A 20,994-nucleotide genomic window follows, 5' to 3' on the forward strand; every position below is an offset into this window, starting at 1 on the left:
GCATGCATTCCAACATTACATTTTAGAGTGAGATAAAAACAAGCAATGGTGTCTTTGCTGAGATAATATCGAAATCCAAATGTTTTGAAATCTCAGTGCCATCCCATCTTTCTCCTTTTACTTTTTAATGCAGCAACCTGAATTAGTATTATGCAAGTACCACCATCTTAATTCACATACTATGCAGTAAATGCAAAATACTCAAATTACCCCAGATTTTGCATTACATTACATCACATCACATTTTGCTAGACTGAAGATCAACACAAGACAAAGCTAAATCAAAAAAAAAAGCTGAAGGAAGATCAGGATAAAATCACAAAACATGCAAAGCAAAATTTTTTTTCTTCTGAAGCTATTATAAAAGTAAGTGTAAGAACTAAGAAGTCAAGAAAGCTTTGTGTGTTAAACAGTTCTATAAAGAAACACATGCATTTTAAAAAGGTCCAGCAAGTTAGGTGATTTGCAAAACTGGTATTGCATACCATTTGTGAGAGAGTAGAAAAACAAACATTCATGAACACAATGCTTAGTGAGAAAAAAATCATATGTGAGTTATAAAAGAAAGGCACCATAACCTGCCTACCGCCTCCATGGCAAATGCCTCAACATTTTTGCTTTATATTTGCACATGCCCCAGTGCTGGCTGTGTTGCTTTCCTGGTGGATGTTATTAGGGATAACGCAGATTCTGTTGACAGCCTGGATTTCTACACAAACACACCAAGTGCACACTAAGAGGCTGAGTCTCCAGAAAACCGAAACCATTTCTTCTTACAAAGGAGAACAGACAAGTGGAGCGGGTAATCGTTTTGGTTGTAGTAGAAGTAGGATTATTGTCGCTAGGCTTTGCTGGCCTATTTTGAGTGGATTGCAGGAAGCTTCCTTGATCAAACACAGGATTTAAAATGAGATTGATGTATTACAACTAAGGCTGAAAGGAGAGGGGGGAAAAAATAAATTAAGAAAAAAATAAAACTCAAGCAGCCCAGGGAACGTAGATGTCTCCACGAAGTTAAAACTCCACAGGACAATGGTGGCAAATTTGTGCGTGAAAGGGAAAAAAGCCCCAAGGCAATCCGCCAAAATCCTGAAGTCAGATTTAAGTGCTGGCACAATGCATACCCCAAGGTGCTCTGGCTGCCACGCTTCAGCATGTTAATTATGTGCCTTCAAATTAGAGACCAAAAAAGCAAGGACAGCGAGTTAGTAGGTATCAGCCTAGTGATCTATATTTTCAGCAGAGGCAGAAATCGCATCTAATGTTAGCAGTCGCTTTTGTGTCTGTATACATAGCCATGCTGGCATGTATACACACACACAGTAGACACTCTTGGCGTTTTAGTGTGCAGAAGATACTGGAACAGTTGATTATTTCAGAGCAGAACAGCACCGGAGAGCCAGAAGTTAGTATGGAGAATGATGGCAACGCACAGAAAGGGAGCATGGAAGGTTTTAGAAGAGCTCGCAGGACAGAGGTGCTCCGCTCTTACCCCATTACTCTGGGTGGAGTGAACTGACTGCTCGCTGGTCGAGGAGCATGTGCTCATGCGGTCTGTGTCCTTGCTGTGTGAAGAGTGGCGGTGGACCTGCCGCTGGAGGGAGTCATTGTCCCCAGGGAAAGTGAAGGAGCCAGGGCGGCTGGCAGGGGATGCTGGGATGGAGCTCCAAAAGGAGCCCTTCTGCAGGGGGCTGCTGGGTGGAAAGGTTTCCTTGCCAAAAGGAGAAGGGAAAGTCGTGGACAGAGGAGAGTTCATTGGAGAGATGGCTCCTGGCCTTGGCTTCCCAAGCGTCAGTGATCCTATGCTGTTTCTTGTTCGACTGTCCTCTGAGATTCCACGTGAGTCTTTCTGGGCTCCATCAGCTGAGCCAGAAATGTTTCCTGCTGTCTTCCTGGGACTTTCAATAACTTTCATCTTGGGAATCTGTTCAGCTTCTCTCTGAGGACCATCCGGCTCTGCACTGGGAGGGTGCCTGTCTGGCTGGCTCAGGCCAGTTTCTAAAGAGGTGTTGTAGTGTGGCAGGGAGTGATTGTGAATGGACATACCTGACATCTTGTCTGCCTCTGCTTGGGCCGAGGCTGCAGAGGAGACCAGGACTGGGGAATGGTGTCTGACAGGCTGGGGGATCCGGGATGGCCGGCTGCGGCTGGAGCTGGGGATGCCAGTACAGCTGCTGGGGCCGCCGCTGTTAGCGCTGCCGCTCCCGCCGCCGCCGCCACTGCTGTGGTTCCTCTGGTACTCGATCGGGGACGTCAAGGCTGCAGCGGGGGCGAGGGGGGAGGCGGTCAGGGGAAAGGGGGCAGGAGAGGGAACAGGAACAGTTTAAAACAGACATGTCTACTGGCAAAAAGGGGAGTGCTGTTCAAATAAATTTCCTTAGCAGTGGAAAGATGCCACAGACCTCAAGTCGCTTTTCTGTATCTAACCTTCATGACCTGCTGCATCTACCAATATTAAAGATTACAAATCTGAAACTAAGAAGATGTTTTCCTCTAGGATTACACTATCAGCCAGCAGCCAAGTTGGGAAAAAAACAGGTGTCACTCCACATTCTCTGCTTGTTGTTACTCATTATAACTGTTTAAAAAAATCTAGGTTGGAACAAAAACCGACAGATATAAAAATAGAGCAAAACCCTTTTAGTGTCACAGAGGAGGATACCACCTTCTACTTTTCTCCTGCAGAATCTGAATGTTGCTGCCACAGTAAGATGCAACAACAATGGCCACCAAAATAATAGAAGCAAAACATATTCTGAATAGATGCTTAAAATTCCACTTGGGTTTAGCCTTTAAAGGCTTGCAGTTGCTTAAAAGGGGTACACAAGCTCTCAACGGATGGCACCTATCTTGATTCACTCCTACAAAACATTTGGAAAATTTCACCAAAAGAACACCATGTAAATTCAGACTACCACTCTTATAATAAATGCAAGCATCTGTTCTGAAGCAGAAATGCGGCACATATCCCCCAACTGTTCTGTATTAGCTCAGGAAAAAGGCAACTTGCAAAACATTTCAAAGCCAAGAAAAAAGAGATGAGAGAAAAGTCATCCAATTACGAACTTTCAGTAAAAGAAAATAATTTACCATTTAAAAAGTTGCGCTGGTTTTCCAAAATTTGGTTAATTTCATGGATCCATAACTGGCGGACTCCCGGACTGGCAGAATGCAAAATAAAGGTCTCCGTGACATCGCCCGTTCTTGATGTTAGTGCAAATTTACATGGATCGCTGTCCACATTTTCCTCCAGAGAAAGGCAACTCACCTTCATGAAAAGAAAATAACATGTATTTTATGGGAAATATACCTTTAAAATCTCTTTCTTAAGAGTTTAGAGTCAGACCTTCAAATGATAACCACTCATTCCTGTAGCAAAATTATACCATGAAATGAAGTTAATTAATTCCAGTAAACGAAGAATTAGTGTACAGCTTACTGACGCGCTGTGCCTGAACAATCTCCAGCAGGTCAGCATGGCTGAATGTTCTCCATCCCTCACTTTCCTTTCAGATTAGTTAAAATGCTGGGACTGCTGTGGAGCTCTCTCTACCACTGGCCCCCACTAAAGGCTTCAGCTGCAGATACAGCACTGCCTTGTACCTGGCTGTTCAGCCAGAGCTATGAACAGGTTCAGGTGGCAGGCAGAGCACCAAGGTGAATTAGGGGAAGCAGGGTCCACCCAAAACACTTCATAAGGGCTGCTAACTTCTAATATTATCAGTTTTTTTCAGGAAAATCTTGAAGTGGGGAAACACTTTGTTTGAGGAATATCTAAGAAGGTCACACTACTTACAAATGTTATCTACATATTTGGGTATCATAAAAGATACAAAAAGAGTTATTTTCTCTACTGGCAATGACTGTGCAATGTGGTGTACACACAGCACAGAGCTGAAAACTAAACTCTGTGAATACTTGTCCAGCACTTTGTGTCAGAAGACCTGCTTTGATATCCTTCATGCAGGAGGAATCAGAGTACTGGGATCCAAAGATCTCCACCTAACCAACACTGGAGTGAGAACAAATTCAGTAGGAAGTAATTTCAGGAAATGACTGGCACTTCATTTTGCTCTAGGGTTGCACACCCAGCTGTCACTCGTGACTGCCCACAGAATGAGAAACTGTTACCTTAGCAGAGTTTGTGCAGGGGACACAAAAGACTCACACACAACAGTTACCTTGATACTGTTTTTAAACAAGAATCCGGGCATGGAGAAACCTTTCTTTTTATCTAGCAGCTCACTGAAAATGACAATCTGCTCAAACAGGAAGACCCGTCTCTCCTTGCAGCGTGGCAGAAGTCCTGCATCCTGGTCTGTAACCAAGAATGTGTCCTGGAGCAGGAGCTTACCCTGGGCTACAATTTTACCCTACACACAGAGGCAAGAAAAAACACATTTAGTGAAGTTCTTTTTTCTTTCTCCAATCAACCTTTTTGAGCACATGTTCATGACAAATAGCATCGTGTACTTCCCATCTTCCAACTGTTATCGACCACTCTATATTCACTTCTCCTCCTATACACAAGATATTCTTGTGCTCTTTCTCAAAAAAAACGAAACGTCAAAAAGAAAAAGAACCACATACACACACACAAAAAAAAACCCACCAAAACAAAACAAAAAACCCCAAAACCAACCAACCAACCAACCTCAAACCAAACAAAACAAAAAAAACCCCAGACCAAACTCCAAAAATCCACTCCACCCTTTTCAATTCATCCTGCATTTTGAGGCTTGGAACACTAAGGCTTTCGTTTCTCTATTCTGAATAACTCCAGCAGTTACTTGTATAATCTTCCAGGGTGCTGAGTAGGGGCAGATCTCAAGCTCATGTCTGCATCACACAATATAAAGAGCTTTGCAAGTAAAACATGTGACTGTGGCCTGGCTGATGCATCCTGCTTCAGTAGCCAATTTCCATGTCTTCTAGACTTAGCAAACCAAGGAGGGTTACAGTTGCCTCAAGTACATGAAGGACCTGAGTGACTCCTCCTTTGTCTATACTACTGAAGTCAGGTCTGCTCACCTGCTGATAGCTGATTATTTCACTGTTTTGCAAGTCTTTAGCCAATAAAGGAACTGTAGTAAGATTGGTCCTTTCTTGATTTTGCAGAAGGGCTTTACCTAATGTGACTGATACAGGTAATGTTTCCCAGGAAAAAAGTCCTTGGCAGGGCTAAGACTTGATTTTTCATTTACTGCTTGTTGCACCAGCTAACCAGATAGTGAAGAAGCACTGCACACTTTTCTCCCCACAGTGTTAATGATTAATTTCTAGAGAACCTGACAAAATCTCTAAGCAAAACTCCAGCCAACTTACATCAAATCCTTGCAGGCGGCCAACATTCATCATGTCATTACACCGTTTTGGTACTATACACATGACCTCTACAGCTTTCTGTTCAAGACAAATAAAAAGTCAAAGCTTTATTTTCCAAATGACTTAGCAGCATAAGATTTTGTTTCATTTTATATGGTTGCTTTAGAACAGAAATGCAAGAAGTAAACACTTATAATCACTTTCTCAGGAAGATCAGAAAAGGAAAGTGACTCTGCCAAAACAAAAGAAGTTCTGAGTTAAAAGAATTCACATCACTAAGAGAAAATGTCTCAAGTACCTCTAGTTCTGTTGTGTCAAGATTAGCTTTTTTAGAATACTTGAGGAAGTCCTGAAAAAGAAAAAAAAAATCAAGTAATATTTCTTTTCTCATTAATCATCAACAAGAAATCTTAGAAAATCTGAATTTGATGGCCTCTATGAGAATATGACAGACTGCAAAAGAAACCATTTGCATTTAACTCATACAAAAACATACGGTAAGGCAATGACCTCTGTGCTGCACAGGGCTGCTCTTCAGTAAACACTTATGTGATATTAAATTGACTGCAGGTGTAGCTGGAAAAGCTGTGATGTGTCCCAGCAACTTCTGTCACGTGTACATCTGAAAACAGTTGAGAGTTTCTTCTCCCATTCCTATGACACTGGTAAAAATTTTAAACATTTCCATGGCCTAAACACTTGGTCTTTAACTATTAAAAGAAAAAACAAAGTTCTGCCCAAGCCATCTACTGCAATTTTTGTAACTATCCCAATGTGCTCAGAAAATAATCATATGGCATTGCTTACAAATCTGGGCTCTGTTAGGAAAAGGAGTGGGAAAACATCAGCATTAAAAATTTTCTTAAGAAAGAAAACCTATCTGTTAACATATCTATTAACACAACTCATTCATCTCAACATCCCTTTACCTTTAGTAACAGCTGGTATTTCATAATTCTCTGCACAGGTTTTATTAGCAAGTCTGTGAGCTGAAGTCTGTGGCCCAGGCGTTGCTTTAGATCCTGAGAGTTGTAAAACAAACATTTTTGTTTGTTCAGTTAGAAAGACCCTTATTTTGTTGAGTTAGAAACACAGCATATGTATCAGTATATGGAGATAAATACATATATATATAAAAACAAGGATATATCAGTATTAATTGTTAACACATCAGAAATTGGCAAAAGTAAAAAAAAAATATATAATCTTCAGTTAGCAAAAGCTGGAGTCCTTCCCCTAATCACTGTTGCTCCCAAGGTATTCCCTTCTGCAAGCATCTTTCACCTCTTTTTGACAAGGCTTCAGAGTGAAATGTAATTTTTCAGTCACAGGTTGTATACAGCCTATTTTCAACAGTGATCTCTGCTTATCCAGAATTGCTATTTATTGCTATATAAAATGCACTGGTAACTACCTGGGCTAAGGCTATTAAGGATAAGACTCTACTGATTAATTAATATCCTATACTTAACCTTTAGTTTTCATCTCCAGGAGTCTGTATCAGATTTGAGAAATCAGAACAGAAATGGCAAGAAATTGCAATTTAAAACATTAACAACAATATCTGCTGCGTTTGGTTTTTTTTTTTTTTCTGGTTTGATTAACAGATTTGATAATCCTTCACCTCACATATCCCCTCACATGAACTTACCTCAAAAAACGTATCAATGTATTCTGAGACAATGTGCTCAGACTTTGGTTTGTTTTGGCAGTAAACTATGTACATGTGCAACCTTCTCTCCTAGAGGAACAAAGACACAAAATGATACACCATTATCAAGAAAAATACATGACAGATTAAAATGGACTATTATTTAAAGAAGTATGGCAATTTATATGTATGATCTTAAAAAGACCCCTTAAAGGAAAAGAAGCAGTTACATATGCAGAAATTACAGACCTGAAAACACATTTATTTGGGAACATCGTTATTATTTTAGAAAGGCAACACAAGTGAAAAAAATTCCCACAGCTATAAATCCTCCTGAATGACAGGTGTTCAGAGATGATAACTCAGTGGCTCCCACAACACAGTTAAGCATGAAAATGGTTCTATTTTTCTTTCACCAAGAGCCATGGAAGGTTTGACAAGATGACCCCACAGTGATCCATTCCAACCTAACCCAGTCCGTGATTCTGTAATGGAGCCCTTGAAAGATACTACTTTTTATTCTATTTTAATAATGTGATTATTATTGAAATTTATTAGAATAATTACCTTCTCCTGTTTACATGTATAAAACAGTTAGGAGAAAACTTTCATGTCTTTTATTTAATATTGGCTGTCCTACTGGAGTTTGGATGGGGATGCAGGTGATGAAGCACTTTTTTTACTCTGATCCTTCATATTGTGCATGCGCTTTTAACACCAAAGCAACAGAAAAAGAGAGAGGAAATAACTTCTGCCTTTAAGATTTATTCTTGATTACTGACATTGCAGGTTAAGAAATACAGACATACCTACTCCACAATCTTTCCTATCACTTTGCTAGGATTTGTTTGGGGTTAGAGGCTTTGCTTCCCAGAGACCTAGACAGTACTGACCGGTGAAGATAAATGGTAAGAAAGAAATGAAAACATAAGATAGAGATTGGAAAGGCCATAGGACACAGATTAAGAACAGGAACTGAATCATTGTGCTCTAGCCGAGAGGGTTTTGCTAGAGGATGCTGTAATAGCATCACAGCTTGCCTTTCCATCTGGAGTGGTAAAGGTGCCTTTCAAAGACAATTTAATTACAAATAACACCAGGAGAAAGTAAAACAGCAATCAGAAACAGAGAGAGCTGCTTCCTAAAGGTTTCTCACTTTGCCAGTGACAAATTCCCATAAGGAGAAAGGATACAGAACTAGAACACACTCAGACTGGGAGAAGAATGAGCCTCTTTCCTATTTTTATTTCTTATATTCCATGCTATTGCACGGATACCTGGGATTAGAAGGCAGGTGTCATATGAAATGATGATTCCCTTGCACCAAAGTGTAACTGAATAGAGAAATGGGGCCCACATCCATGTTGCCTCTCCTCAGGAAGTTACTGGGGACAAAGACTAAAACATTTACTACTTTTATTTAAGCTCTTAAAAGCTATCTCTCCACCTTTTACAGGTGAAGAACATTGTACAGCACTTTCTTAACTGTGTTGTACTTAATAGTCAATCATGTTGGCCAGCAGCAGCAATAGAGTTTGCCAAAAGAGACACTTGTACTTACATGTTTAACAAACAGGGATCCCAGCTTTTCTGGATCTTCAAGGCACTTCTCCAACTCTCCCAAAAAGAAGCTGAACATAAACAGAATAAATACTTTTTTTCTGACATCACACATTATAGCAACAGGTAACTGCAAGGCAAAGTGGTCTTGCTGCAAGGCAAGACACTTTGGTGTCCCCTGTCAGCAGCATTGGATACTGACAATGGTTAACAGTGTAATATTTCAACATAGCTTTTTAAAAGGACATGCTGAATCCATGACAAGATGAAAAAAACACCTGGCATTTACTAATGAAATTATTAAATTTCATATATATTGATTGAAAGCTTTCCCTTTCCTAATCTGAATGCTTGCAATGCTAATATTGGCTTGCTAACCACACCTAACAAATTATTAAGACTGTATCATTAGAGAAAAAGTAATATACAAAGTTATGTCAATATAAGAGATCCTCAGATGAAGTATTTTTATATATATAAATATATATCTAAATCTATATATACACATGCATTGTTCTTTAAAGCGAATCTCCACGCCAACATTTGTAAGCTGAAGTTACATTTCCTACAACTCAAAGCACAAAACCAATTTCATTTACCTTGTATCTGAATATCTGAGGAAATAATTCCTAAAGTCAATCTAACACTTTTTAGGTACAATACGTACTCTCTGTGCCAGTCATAAATCTGGTGAATGTTTCCAAATACAATCTTGTCTTTGCCTTTCATGTCATCAGGTACACCATCTTCCTTCATAAGTGCCATATAACCCTGCAACAGTCCAAGTGAATCCACTGTGAACATTCCTACTTAAAATAAAAACAAGTTGTCTTCTAATGCCCCTTTTCCCAGAAGATGTCCAATGGCAACAACTGCTTGGGACACAAAGCCAAACCAGAAAACTGTTCTATAACACAGCATAACATAAAGCACAGACACAAAGTATCACAAATTGAGGTGAGGCTGTCTACACAACAATGCTAGAAAAATTAATTCACTCTGTCTAATTTAGCCTGCGTGAACAGGCTCGAAGCACAAAGGAAACTTCCACAGCCCTTCTCCTTACTGCCTGAAATGTCAGGGCCACTAAGTGCCTCCTGTGCTGCTTTGCTCTGTGTCTCCTATTCCACTCACACCAACCCCACACCAACATGCACTTAGGAGGAAACTGCCCATGGGACTGCACTCCATGGACTATGGCTTGCAGTATGAGCAAACCAAAGACAAAAATATAAAAATCAATTCCTTCAGCAAGAATTCTCGCTGCAATAAATTTCCTCTTACATTTTCCCATAGTCCTGTCTTAGTTTTGGTGTCTTCACAGCTGTCTCACTGAGCGATTCTACCGTATAGTTAGACTGGGAGTGTTTTTGCATCTTGTAATATTCAAGTAATACTATTCCTTCCCCCCACCCCCCCTCCCCCCAGGTAGTTCTAGTCCTAAATAGCCAGGCCTGGTTTTGGTTTGCCAAGTGTATGTTTTGATGTCCACCATTTTCATCAGAAATTATGTTATTATTTACAAAAACATATCTATTCAGACTCCTAATGCACCCTTTAAATACTGTAAAAACACTATCAGAATGCTGATCTTTCTTTCCCTCCCTGCCTCCAAAACAGAGTTTAAGAGTTAAACTTTATTAGGCTAAAATTTACTGTCGTGTTCATTCTTTCTACTCTTCCAAATGCATTTTGTTGGTAGCTGCAGACTGAGGGGAGATATGCGATGTTATCTCATTTTACAGCAGGGGAAGCTAGGAAGTCTAAGAGAATCCTAGTGGTAGGAGAGGAAGGAGGACTTTCAAATTTTGGATAGCTGCTCTGTATGCTGAGGTACATTTTTTGGTTTTGTTTTTTTTTTATAATTTAGATGTGCTAAATAAACCCACTATCTACGAGGGTAACATTAGGCCAGCAGTAGGAATTGGGGAAAAAAAAGACAAATAACTACACTCCTCAAAAGAACAAGGTGAGCACAGTAACAAGAAAAAGGAATCAAATGTGATGTAGCATTTTTATACATTAAAAGATTACAAGAGGGAAAACTCAGAATGTAAACTTTCACATTTTTAGTCTCTTCCTGTGTATCATTTTGAAAAACATAGTGAGGTTCAAGCTGCATAGCTGGTTAGTAGCACATTTAAAGAAAAAGAAGAAATCAAGAGAATTAAAACCATCATACCTCAACTACATAGCCCAGATCTCTCACGTAATCTCTCTCTGTCTCCACTAATTCCTGTAAGACATAGCTACAGTGGAAGGAAAAAGGTGAACAAATATTAAAAAATGAAACAGATTTTTCAAGAGGATTAATGGCATACAACTTTTTCAACATTTGCAGTCATATATGTTTGACAGACAGAACTGAAATGGAAGAATTAATGTACATTGGTTCTTAGCAAGACACTGCTTTGACTTTGAAACTGGACAAGGCTTGCTTCTGTTTATCTAAAGTCAGATGTTTTCTTAAACATGACATTAAAATCAAACATTTAACTATTGTTTAAAATAAAATGCTATTATGTCTTTGGTCTGGAGACTCTTAGTTGTACGGAGTTGTATTTCCACACACAAGTTTAAATAATTTGAAACCAGGCATGTTTTTATTCTACCATGGTAACAGTTTACTACTACATAAAGAAATTAAGCATGGGTTGGAATAGAATGAAGGGATGACTATTATTTTCAAGCCTAATACACATTTGGACATCTAAAGATCAGCATCTTCCCAAATAAATGAGAGTGACAAGCAGCAGAAGTCAAACACAGGTATGACTAGAATTAAAAATCACAGATTGAATGTCACAGAGAAATGTGACCACATGCTTGACATATAATCCAAGTCCTCTCATTTTCAGACTAACAGCTTCTGCTGCCAGCTCAAAGTAAGCATTGAAAAAAAAAAAAAAGGAAAATTGAAAAAAATTGGTCTTACTGTCGTCTTTTTAAGGAGCTGGATTTCCTTTCCTCCATCTCATCTATGGGTGACGAGGAGGATAGAAGGGAGTTATCTGAAGGGTTGAAGGATGGACTGCTGCTGTCACCTTGATCTACCAACAAGGAACTTGGACGGTCCTCCAGAGCCTGGGAAGGTATTCCAGAGTCAGCAACAATGACTGATTTCTCCTTTATTCACAAGAGACATTGCAAGCTGCTGAACAGCAATCTATGGGAGATCAATTACTTTTATGTCTCTTGGCAATGCAAGTCACAAGCCTCCAGGAAACCAGGCAACAACATGGCTTTCCATGACAACTGAGCCTTTGAAGCATATTTGAGAAGCACATTTGAGATGACAGTCTTCCCTTCACAGGAAAATAAAGGAGCTGAACTGGTTTGAGCAGCAATGCCTAAAAGTCGGGCTCTCCTGCTCAGGATGCAAATACTTCTATGGTGGGAGTGGCACAAACGTGTCCTCACAGCCAGGGATTAAATTGTATTTGTCATATTTGACTTCTGGCATATACAAGTTACTTTCAACAACAAATAGGACAACTTTAAAGGAGATTTTTATGATGTTACATTTTTAACTCAAGAGAACTGGTGTTCTCTGTCAGACGTTTTGGTTATCTTAAAAAAAACCAAAATAGCATCTCTGTGAAGAAAATAATGACTTCTACACTGCCAATGTTGTTTATGAGCTTGTTCAGATCCTAAGAAAAAAGTCCCTGTATCCTCTTCTAGATACACTATCTCCTTGCATAGACTCCACAGGCTTCTGTTTGTATAAAAGATGAAGAAGCCATAGGAGGAAATAATATGAACATCTTCTATGAAGTATTCATTGGATTGTTTTAATTCAAGCCCATCATCTTGGATCAAGCTACAGCTATGTATCACATTTTCCTTGCATGTGACAGAGCCTTATTGCAAGGCACATTTACTTCACCAGGGTGGGGTTGAGCTATAACCTATTTTCTTTCCTCACAAAAAGTAAAAATCAATAATGATACTACTAGCCCAAAACCCAGGGGAAGCTGAACTTTGGCTAAACTGTGCAATGAGAACATCTCCCGCAAGGACTTTATGCATGGATCATTAAGTTCTACCCACTGCTAGGCAGCCTGAAAGACACATGGTGTTGTAAGGACTACCTAACTTTCCATTTACAAAAGACTGTTGAATTTTCCCATAGATTACTTTGTATTCATCCTGCTGGTGTAAGAGAAGTAAAAAGCAAAGTTAAAACCCAAGAGAGTACAGTAATTATTTTATGTAATAATGTAATTTTCTCTGAAAATTACATGAGAGAACAGAAAATAAGATTTCTAGGTCTGAAAGTTAAAGCTGCTTCAATTTAGAATGAACCTGGAAAATATCAACCACATGGGGCTGCCATGCTGCAATTCTTTGCAGTTTTCACAAAGGCACTTCCTATTGAGCCCAAGAGGGGCTACGCTGCAAAAGCTGTATTTAAATGTTTTGAGGAAATCCAGAATTGCAGAGGGACCTCTTGAGACTATACAGTTCAATCTCAAATAGGACTAGCCAGAGAAGTTTTTCCCAAACTGGGTCAAGCTGGATTTTGATTACAAAGGACCTTCCTGGAATTATGCATATAATGAGAATCTTCAGAAACATGAAAACTTTAAAACGTGTCAATGACAATCTTCAGAAACATGGAAAATGTAAAACATAGAAAACTAAAAAAAGCTGACACAAATTCCTCCTACTTAATTTGTTAGCAAGGATGGAGGCACTGACATGCAAAATTATCCCTTTGCTCTCTTACTCATTTCTTCAGTATCATGTTGCCTAAAGAACAACCAGGTAACATAAATATTTCTGTCATTAGGGCTACCTGCTTTACTGCTAACCTCAAAAAATTTGCAATAAATTTAGGTTCAGGGATTCTGCTCATGAAGGTCTTTTAGTCTAAGACCCTGGGTCTTTGCATTAATTCTACTAATAGGAAATTTTCTTTTGACAAACAGGACATACCTAGTAGATTTTGCACCATTTCCTCTCTTCCTCTTATTTATTACTTTTTGCTCCTTTGCATTGCCATTTACCTACTCAGCAAATGCTTTTTTACAAAAGAGAGTGTGTACAAAATGACCCCATACATCAACCCACCAAGTGACTTCTGAAACAGACAGCAAATTTTACAAGTCAATGTAAAACATGCAGGTTTTTTTTTGAATAGCAAGCTGGGACTTGAAGACACAAGTTGTTTAGACCTGTGCACCTGCTGGTCAGTCTCACCATTTTACTTTTGACGAGCTCTTCAATGGCACTGACGAGTTCTGCAGCACTGGGCGTCTCGGAGCTTGTCGGCCGCACCAGCAATCGAGAAGATGTCTGTGCAAGGACACAAAGGAGGGAGAATCCCAGAGTTAGCCCGGTTCTTGCTCAATGACCAAGAGACTTCGCTTCTCTGTCAGACAAAGGTACCTGACATGTACTGTCAGCGTCATGTAACACTAAGATCCTCCCTTCCAACCTGAGCAGTCGGAGTTGGAAGTTTCAAGTAAACCCCACAGAAGTTAAATGCTGGGATAAAAACTCCTGTTCCTACATGCAATAGAAGTCGAAGAAATATAATTGCTGATAATTCCTGGCAAATAGCTATGAAAATTGCCTCAGCTGACCCAATGGACAACAGTTTGTTAACCTATGTTGTTGCTGCTTAAACAAAGCAACAACTGAAGAACACTAAGAGAAATCAAGAAGACTTGAAATAAAGGAGGAAGCATTATTATGTTAAGAAAATATACACCAGTAACTCAGGGGCATTTACTTTTCTAAAAGAGCTGGAGTATATCGCCCAGATTCAGATGGGAAATTGAGCTCACCATTCCTTGTGCCATCCATTTTTCCCAATGGTATGTGTAGAGCACAGAAGATCTCTGGCCTCATAAGCTATAAAATGCCAGTTTATAGATACAACTGAAGGTAAAAGGTGTTCACAGTAAAGGATTCTGGGAGAAGGCCATTAAATTCAGCCTCAGTAATTTGCAAACAGAGTTGTTTGCATATTACATTTATCATTTAGTAACTGGAAAGTGGAAACAGGGTGTAATATGAACTGTACTTCATATTACGAACAGCACAGTGAGCATCATGCAGCACAGGGCAAGCTGTCCTGCAAACGTTTCCATCAAACCAGACAAAGAAACAGCACAAATAATGACTCAACACAAGAGGTTCTGCTCAAATCAAGCATGGGCATAGCAAGACTCCCCATAAGTAAACACACGCACAAAAAAAAAGAATACACAGATTTTAGGTAGTTTGCCTTGTATTTGCCTTATTTGGAAAGGAAAACAGGGGCTGGGTAAGCAAAGGAAGTACAGATAACTTTAAACGGAAAGATATGGGAACTGAGCCAAAGCAGAGACAGAACACAAGTCAACATAATGCTGCATCAGAATTTACAAAAAGAGAAAACAAAAAGCAAAAATAATTAGTTTCATATTAACACAGCTGATATTGAAACTTTTAATACTGCTTATCCAAAAATTAAATGCAAACAACTTTTAAATTGCCACCAATTTCAAATCCATGATGTGCGCAATGATTCTGCTGAATGAAAGAATGCACATAGTGTGCAGATGAGCTCTTAGGGGAGAAAATGGTTGTGTTATTTAGTGCTGTTAGACAAATCAACATGGCCTAACACATGATGTTTGCATGCACACCAAAAACTGAGCAATCCCACAAGCTGGCCTGTCTTTTAGGCAATTTACATGCTCCTGACATCTGACTGTTGACCAGGTTTTCCACAGCTGTGCCTGCTTGTGGGTTTCCACTTTGGGTGCAGAGCTCAGCTTACTCTTAAAAAACAACTGTCAGTGTTGAAATCAGGTTCTGGTTATGGTCTCTTTTATTGCTCTGTTGGGGTATGTGGGATGTGAAATAAAACTTCAGAACTGTGATTTCCAGTGCCTATGGTTATATCACATATAATCTGAAAAAGAAGGAGCTGCATACATAAAACTCCTTGGTGACTTTCCTGATGATGTACTCTGGGAACAGAACACATCCCTTGCCCAAAAAAGAAGGAAAAGCTGGAGGGAGCAACTGAGCTCATGCAGGTATGAGGTGCTGCTAGGAGCCCACAGCAGGCTGGAAAGGATAAACCCAGCAAACAGGGAGTTTTCAGCACTGAGCAGGAGCTCTGGAGAGGAAGAAATGCTGGCCGGGAGGCAGAGAGGTACGCCAAGTCTCTGAGGTCACAGAAAGGAGGAGACATTCCTTGAGATCCGGAGTAGCTGAGCAGCCCAAGAAACCACCCAGCATGGCAGGAATGTGAAGAAGGACTCCACCCAGAAGACAGACAACTGGGAACTTGTTTGCAAGCCTTTTATTAATCAGTAACTCTATCAAGAGAGCCAACTACCCTCTCCTGGGTAAAACTTTGCTCTGGCTTCTCACTTCTGTGTTCCAACAAAGCATTTACTTTAGGTGCTAGAAGTTGGTGGTGTGTGGACTTCAGGGAGGCACACAACCTCCCAGGACGCCCCATGAGGGGACCTTTTGCCTCCCACCATGAAGGGTAAATATTGCATAATAACAACATATTGCAGAAGAATCCCTATTTACATGCTTTGAAAAATTATGGTATAATTTTTGGTATAATTTTATATTAATAATTATGATATAATTTTAACTTTATCAAGTTTTAACTTCTCTGAAGTCTTCTCTAAATGTAGTTTCACCTACTTTAAAAACTGCCCCAACATGCATTTACTGATGTGGGTGCATGTTAACCTTTTAACAAGTTGTGCTGGTTTTGGCTGGGGTAGACCTAATTTTCTTCACAGTGGTTGGTATGGGGCAGCATTTTGGATTTGTGCTAAAAAAAGTGTTGATAACGTGGAGATGTTTTTGTTATTGCTGAGCAGGGCTCACACAGAGCCAAGTCCTTTTCTGCTTTTTTGTACTGTCCTGCTGGTGAGGAAGCTGGGGCTGCTTGGGAGGAGACGCCAAGGGGTCTCACCAGGACAGGTGACCCAGACTGAGCAAAGGGATATTCCAGACTATGTCACACCATGCTCAGTGTAAAAAGTGGAAGGAAGGAGGGGACATTTGGAATGATGGCATTTGTCTTCCCAAGTCACTGTTACACCTGATGGGGGCCTGCTCCCCTGGCGAGAGCTGAACACCTGCTTGACCATGGAAAGCAGTGAATTAATTCCTTGTTTAATTTTGCTTGTGTGCATGGCTTTTGCTTAACCTCAATCCACATGTTTTCTGTCTTTACTTGACCCATTCTCTCCCTGATCCCACTGGCAGGGGAGTATGCAAACAGCTGGGTGGTACTTGGTGGCTGGCTGGGTTTAAACCACAATAGCAGTGAAAATAAAACTGGAGATGGAAAGGTACTTAAAGAGTCTTCACTGTAGTACAGGTCTGACTTTGAACCAGAAATACATAACTAAGCAGACATTAGCTTACAAACATATCCCTTCACATAAGTGTTCTTGCTATGTAAAGAAGTCTCTAACCAAATTAATTTTTCTGTGGAAAACTTGTTATAATATTTGTATATCAGTTGTTTTCTGTCACTGAAGGAACATGCAAATATGGCAGCTCATCAGCAAGAGCTTAAACATATTTTCACCAACATTATTTTCATCTTATTTCTAAATCTAAAACTGAGATTGTTCTAGCAAGATAATATTCTCTCAGCTTTGAGGGCTGCCTATTTTTGCTCGTTTTGTTTCAGGAATATTTCCCAATATATTAACTCTTCAACTTGTATGTTACACTTTGTCAAATAAGAAAACAAGTAAGAAAACTTTGTCAAATAAGAAAACATGCACATTATAAGAATTTTGACCCTACAAACAACAGCTTCAGGAAGGAGTAAGATTCCCACTGAAAGGCAGTGTTTTTAAAAGGAAAAAAAAAAGAAAGAAAAAATAAATAAGATCCACTGAAGTTATGAATAACATCGGCACCACTGAGAAGAGACAGCAAGAAATCTCAGAATTCACTAACAATATTCAGTGCTGTAGATTACAATTTTACAAAATTAAAAATTTTAAGGAGCAAAATGTCAAGAAAACAAAGTGTATATTTGCTGCACAAGTCCCAGTTATTTCAATTTTAAACCCCTCTATTTCCAGACCTGATACTTGTCCCTTAAATATCTGATCTCGGTTCAAAATTGAAATAAACTCTCTCACAATGTATGATCATCATAACATTAAAGAAAAACAGATCAAGATTTGCTTCATGCAGTTACTACCTACATCCAAAATTTTTACTACTGGTGCGAAATTTTCACCATCAATTTTAATTGCCTTTGTTTGTGAAAAACAGATGGATTATGTGTCGGTTTTGGCTGGAACAGAGTTAAATTTCTTCACAGTAGCTGGTATGGGGCCATGTTTTGGATTTGTGTTGGAAGCAGTGCTGATATCTCAGGGTTGTTTTAGCTATTGCTGAGCAGAGCTCACACAGCACCAACGCCTTTTTTATTTCTCACCCCACCCCACCAGCAATGAGAATGGGGGGGCAAAAGAGCTGGTAGGGGACACAGTCAGGACAGCCGACTCCAACTGACCACAGGGATATTCCAGACCACATGGCATCATCCTCAGCATATAAAGCTGGGGGGAAGAAAAAGGAAAGGGGGCACATTTGGAACAATGGCGTTTATCTTCCCAAGTCACTGCTACATGAGATGGATCCCTGCTCTCCAGGAGCTGGCTGAACACCTCCTTGTCTATGGAAACTGGTGAATGAACTCCTTGTTCTGCCTTGCTTGTGTGCATGACTTTTGCTTTACCTATTAAACTACCTTTATTTCAACCTGTGGTGGTTTGACCAGGAAGGAGTGGGAATTCTGGGATGCTGTGGTCAAACCAATGGATGTTCTGAGTTTCATACTGACACCTGGTGTAGCCAGTGGGGTTTGGACACACCTCCGAGAATACACAGGGGTTAAAAGCAGAGGTCTGCCCCTGGGAGGCTCTCTTGGGACGTCGCGGCGAAGAGGTCAGATCACCCTCCCCTGTCCAGTCGCTGCTGCTGGGCGGGGGAGGGTCAGCCATGTGGTAGGCCCTGGGCCTGGACAGAGATGGGAGGTGAGGAGGCTTCGAGGATGGAAGGGTGGAAGATCCCAGGGAGTCAGCCCTCGGGCAGCCATTCCCCCCCCCAGGAGGGAGAGAGAGAGAGAGCCGGCGACACCGAATGTGATAGCAGCTGGCCCAGGAGGAGAAGGGGGGGGGGGGGGGGGGGGGAAGAGTGCCCGGCCGGAGCGGCAGCGTGTGGGCAGCGTGTGTGGGAGTGCCGCAGACTGAAAGTTTTAACCCCTTTCTTTCATGATTGGGGCCTTGCAAAAATGCTAATCCTCCTCGAAGCTGAATAAGAAGGGAGATAAGAGATGAGATGAGACAAGGACCTGGCCCGAAGAACGTGGAGATGATTGGATGGGGAGAGATGATTTGGAGTGGCCTTTTGGCTGGACTTTTCTTGTGGCCATGGACTCAGTTGTTCCTGTGACACAGACTGCACTTAGGGGAAGCAGTGGCTCAGAACCAGGAGGGTTCATCGTGAGGACCCCCCGGCCCCAGGGGGTTGGAAAAATATGGGGGGGACAGATGTCCCAAAGCAGAGACTGTGCCTTTTTGGAGTGAGACAAGGCATCCTTGAAAGACAACCCTAAAAGCAGCTCTGGCCATGCGCAGTGGTGAGAGCACTGGGCATGGAAGGAAGATGTCACAAGCGGCAAAAGGACTTTTTTTCCGGGCGGTGCCGAAGTGACAGGGAAGCACACGAGGTTTCAGTGTGTTTCCAGGGGAAGCCTATGGAACAAGAAGGACTCCTTTCCTCTTCATGAACTGAAGTTTGAGTATACTAAAGTGTGGTGCCAAGGCTGGGCAGTTGGGTGTTTTGGGAGAATGTATCAGATTGGGAAAGTCAGGTAGTGGGGAGGAGGAAAGTGGTTTTTGTAAGGTCTTCAATTTTTTTCCTTTTCCTTATGGTTTTTCCCTGTTTCCCTGTAGTTTAGGTAATAAAGTGTTCTTTATGTTTAAGCTAAAGCCTGTTTTGCTTATTCCTGGTCACATCTCACAGCAGACACCAGGGTGAGGGCATTTTCATGGGGGGCACTGGCTCTGTGCCAGGCTCAAACCATGACACAACCCAAGAGTTTTTTCACTCTTTCCCTTTGAGTCTCCCAAGGGATTTGCCTGATTCGGCGCCTGATTTGCCCCACAGTGTGTGGGGCTTAGCTGCTGCTGGGGTTAAACCATGACAATTATTACCCTTATTTGGTAATTCCTTTCTCTTAGGCCTCCCCACCTTCCCTCTCCCTGCTCCCCCCAAAAAACCCAACAAAAACTAAGAAAAATAAAAGGTATGATTATAAAACAATTAGACTCTAATCACTAAATATGGCATCAGCCAAAGTGATGTAAACCATCCTATGAGCACACAAAGCAGCTCATTTCCACATTTAAAGTGCTAGCAGAAACATTTCTACACTTGTACTTTTAAAATAGAGAAGGATTTAATTCATGCTCTTATCATAGAACACCCTTTTAAAGTTGTCTAGAGGGCAAAAGTGATTACTTCTGTCTACCACGAAGCTGTATTACGTACACTTTTGAGACCTTTGGAAGAAAAGAAAGATTTGGGCAAGCAGAGGTTATCTCATGCGAAGCCTCCCCCAGTCCTGCTCCTACCTTGTCATCCTGCGAGTCGGGCTGGAGCAGACTGTGCTGCTGGATTGCCATGGGAGGAGGCAGTGGCACAGCATCTGCTCCCTCTTCGCCTTCCTCCTCCCCGCAGCTCTGCATGCCTGAAGAGGATGACTTGGAGAGAGTGCCACTGCTCAGCCCCTCGTTCCGACCCCTCTGTAAACAACATCAAGATGTTCAAGCTCTGTTATCTCAGCAGCATGAAGCTTGTTATCACATGCTCGTTTTAAGACTATTCTGTAGTTTCAGCCCTCTCCCAACAAGTCAAGATGCTCCTTCAAACACTCCTTAACAGAGGGGGGAAATGCAGATGCCAAAGAGTTTTCAACGTCTGGTAAAAGCAAAAGAATTCAAATACTAAGAAAAAGACATTCAGCTGAAACTTACTACAGGAAAGTGTTATGAAAGCCATATTTGTTTTCCAAGTTCAGTTCTGCAAAGAGAAGTCTGTATCTCTCTGAAATATGTATCTTGCTCTGCTCTGTATCACAGCAAGACTTTTGGAGGACATAAAAAAACCTCTATTACAACATGAAATATTTAATCAATTATCCTTTCTGTCCTTCACAAGGAAGTCTGATTTCAAGTACCCAAAGTTTAATGTACTGATCTCAGAGAATAATTTATCTGCCTTTGCAGGAAGACAGCATAGATTGTTACTTTTTTTCCTGACTTTAAGGCATTGGCCTTAAATTCTTCCCCTCACTCACAGAACTGCAGAATAACAGATACTGCCAAAACAATGTTACAACTGCAGCACAGAGGGTCTCTTTCTACAGCCTGACATTCAAGGTCAGAGGCCAG

General features: G+C 40.8%; 1 protein-coding gene across 2 annotated transcripts in view; it reads right to left on the bottom strand.

Annotated features, from left to right (window-relative positions):
* Positions 1-20,994, bottom strand: part of TRIO (trio Rho guanine nucleotide exchange factor) — a 246,352-nt gene that overhangs the window by 13,425 nt on the left and 211,933 nt on the right. The window contains exons 36-48 of one of the 2 annotated variants that reach the window (XM_064705497.1): positions 20,176-20,346; positions 13,742-13,837; positions 11,472-11,620; positions 10,719-10,785; positions 9,204-9,307; positions 8,538-8,607; positions 6,977-7,066; positions 6,255-6,347; positions 5,624-5,674; positions 5,326-5,403; positions 4,182-4,373; positions 3,091-3,268; positions 1,493-2,259 (exon numbers count right to left, since the gene is read on the bottom strand). In XM_064705497.1, the coding sequence (XP_064561567.1) occupies positions 1,493-2,259; positions 3,091-3,268; positions 4,182-4,373; positions 5,326-5,403; positions 5,624-5,674; positions 6,255-6,347; positions 6,977-7,066; positions 8,538-8,607; positions 9,204-9,307; positions 10,719-10,785; positions 11,472-11,620; positions 13,742-13,837; positions 20,176-20,346 (2,106 nt within the window). The remainder of the gene's footprint in view (positions 1-1,492; positions 2,260-3,090; positions 3,269-4,181; positions 4,374-5,325; positions 5,404-5,623; positions 5,675-6,254; positions 6,348-6,976; positions 7,067-8,537; positions 8,608-9,203; positions 9,308-10,718; positions 10,786-11,471; positions 11,621-13,741; positions 13,838-20,175; positions 20,347-20,994) is intronic. The other variant, XM_064705498.1, reaches the window with a different exon arrangement.

Source organism: Zonotrichia leucophrys, chromosome 2 (genome assembly GCF_028769735.1).
Source record: "Zonotrichia leucophrys gambelii isolate GWCS_2022_RI chromosome 2, RI_Zleu_2.0, whole genome shotgun sequence".
Classification (NCBI taxonomy): Eukaryota; Metazoa; Chordata; class Aves; order Passeriformes; family Passerellidae; genus Zonotrichia; species Zonotrichia leucophrys.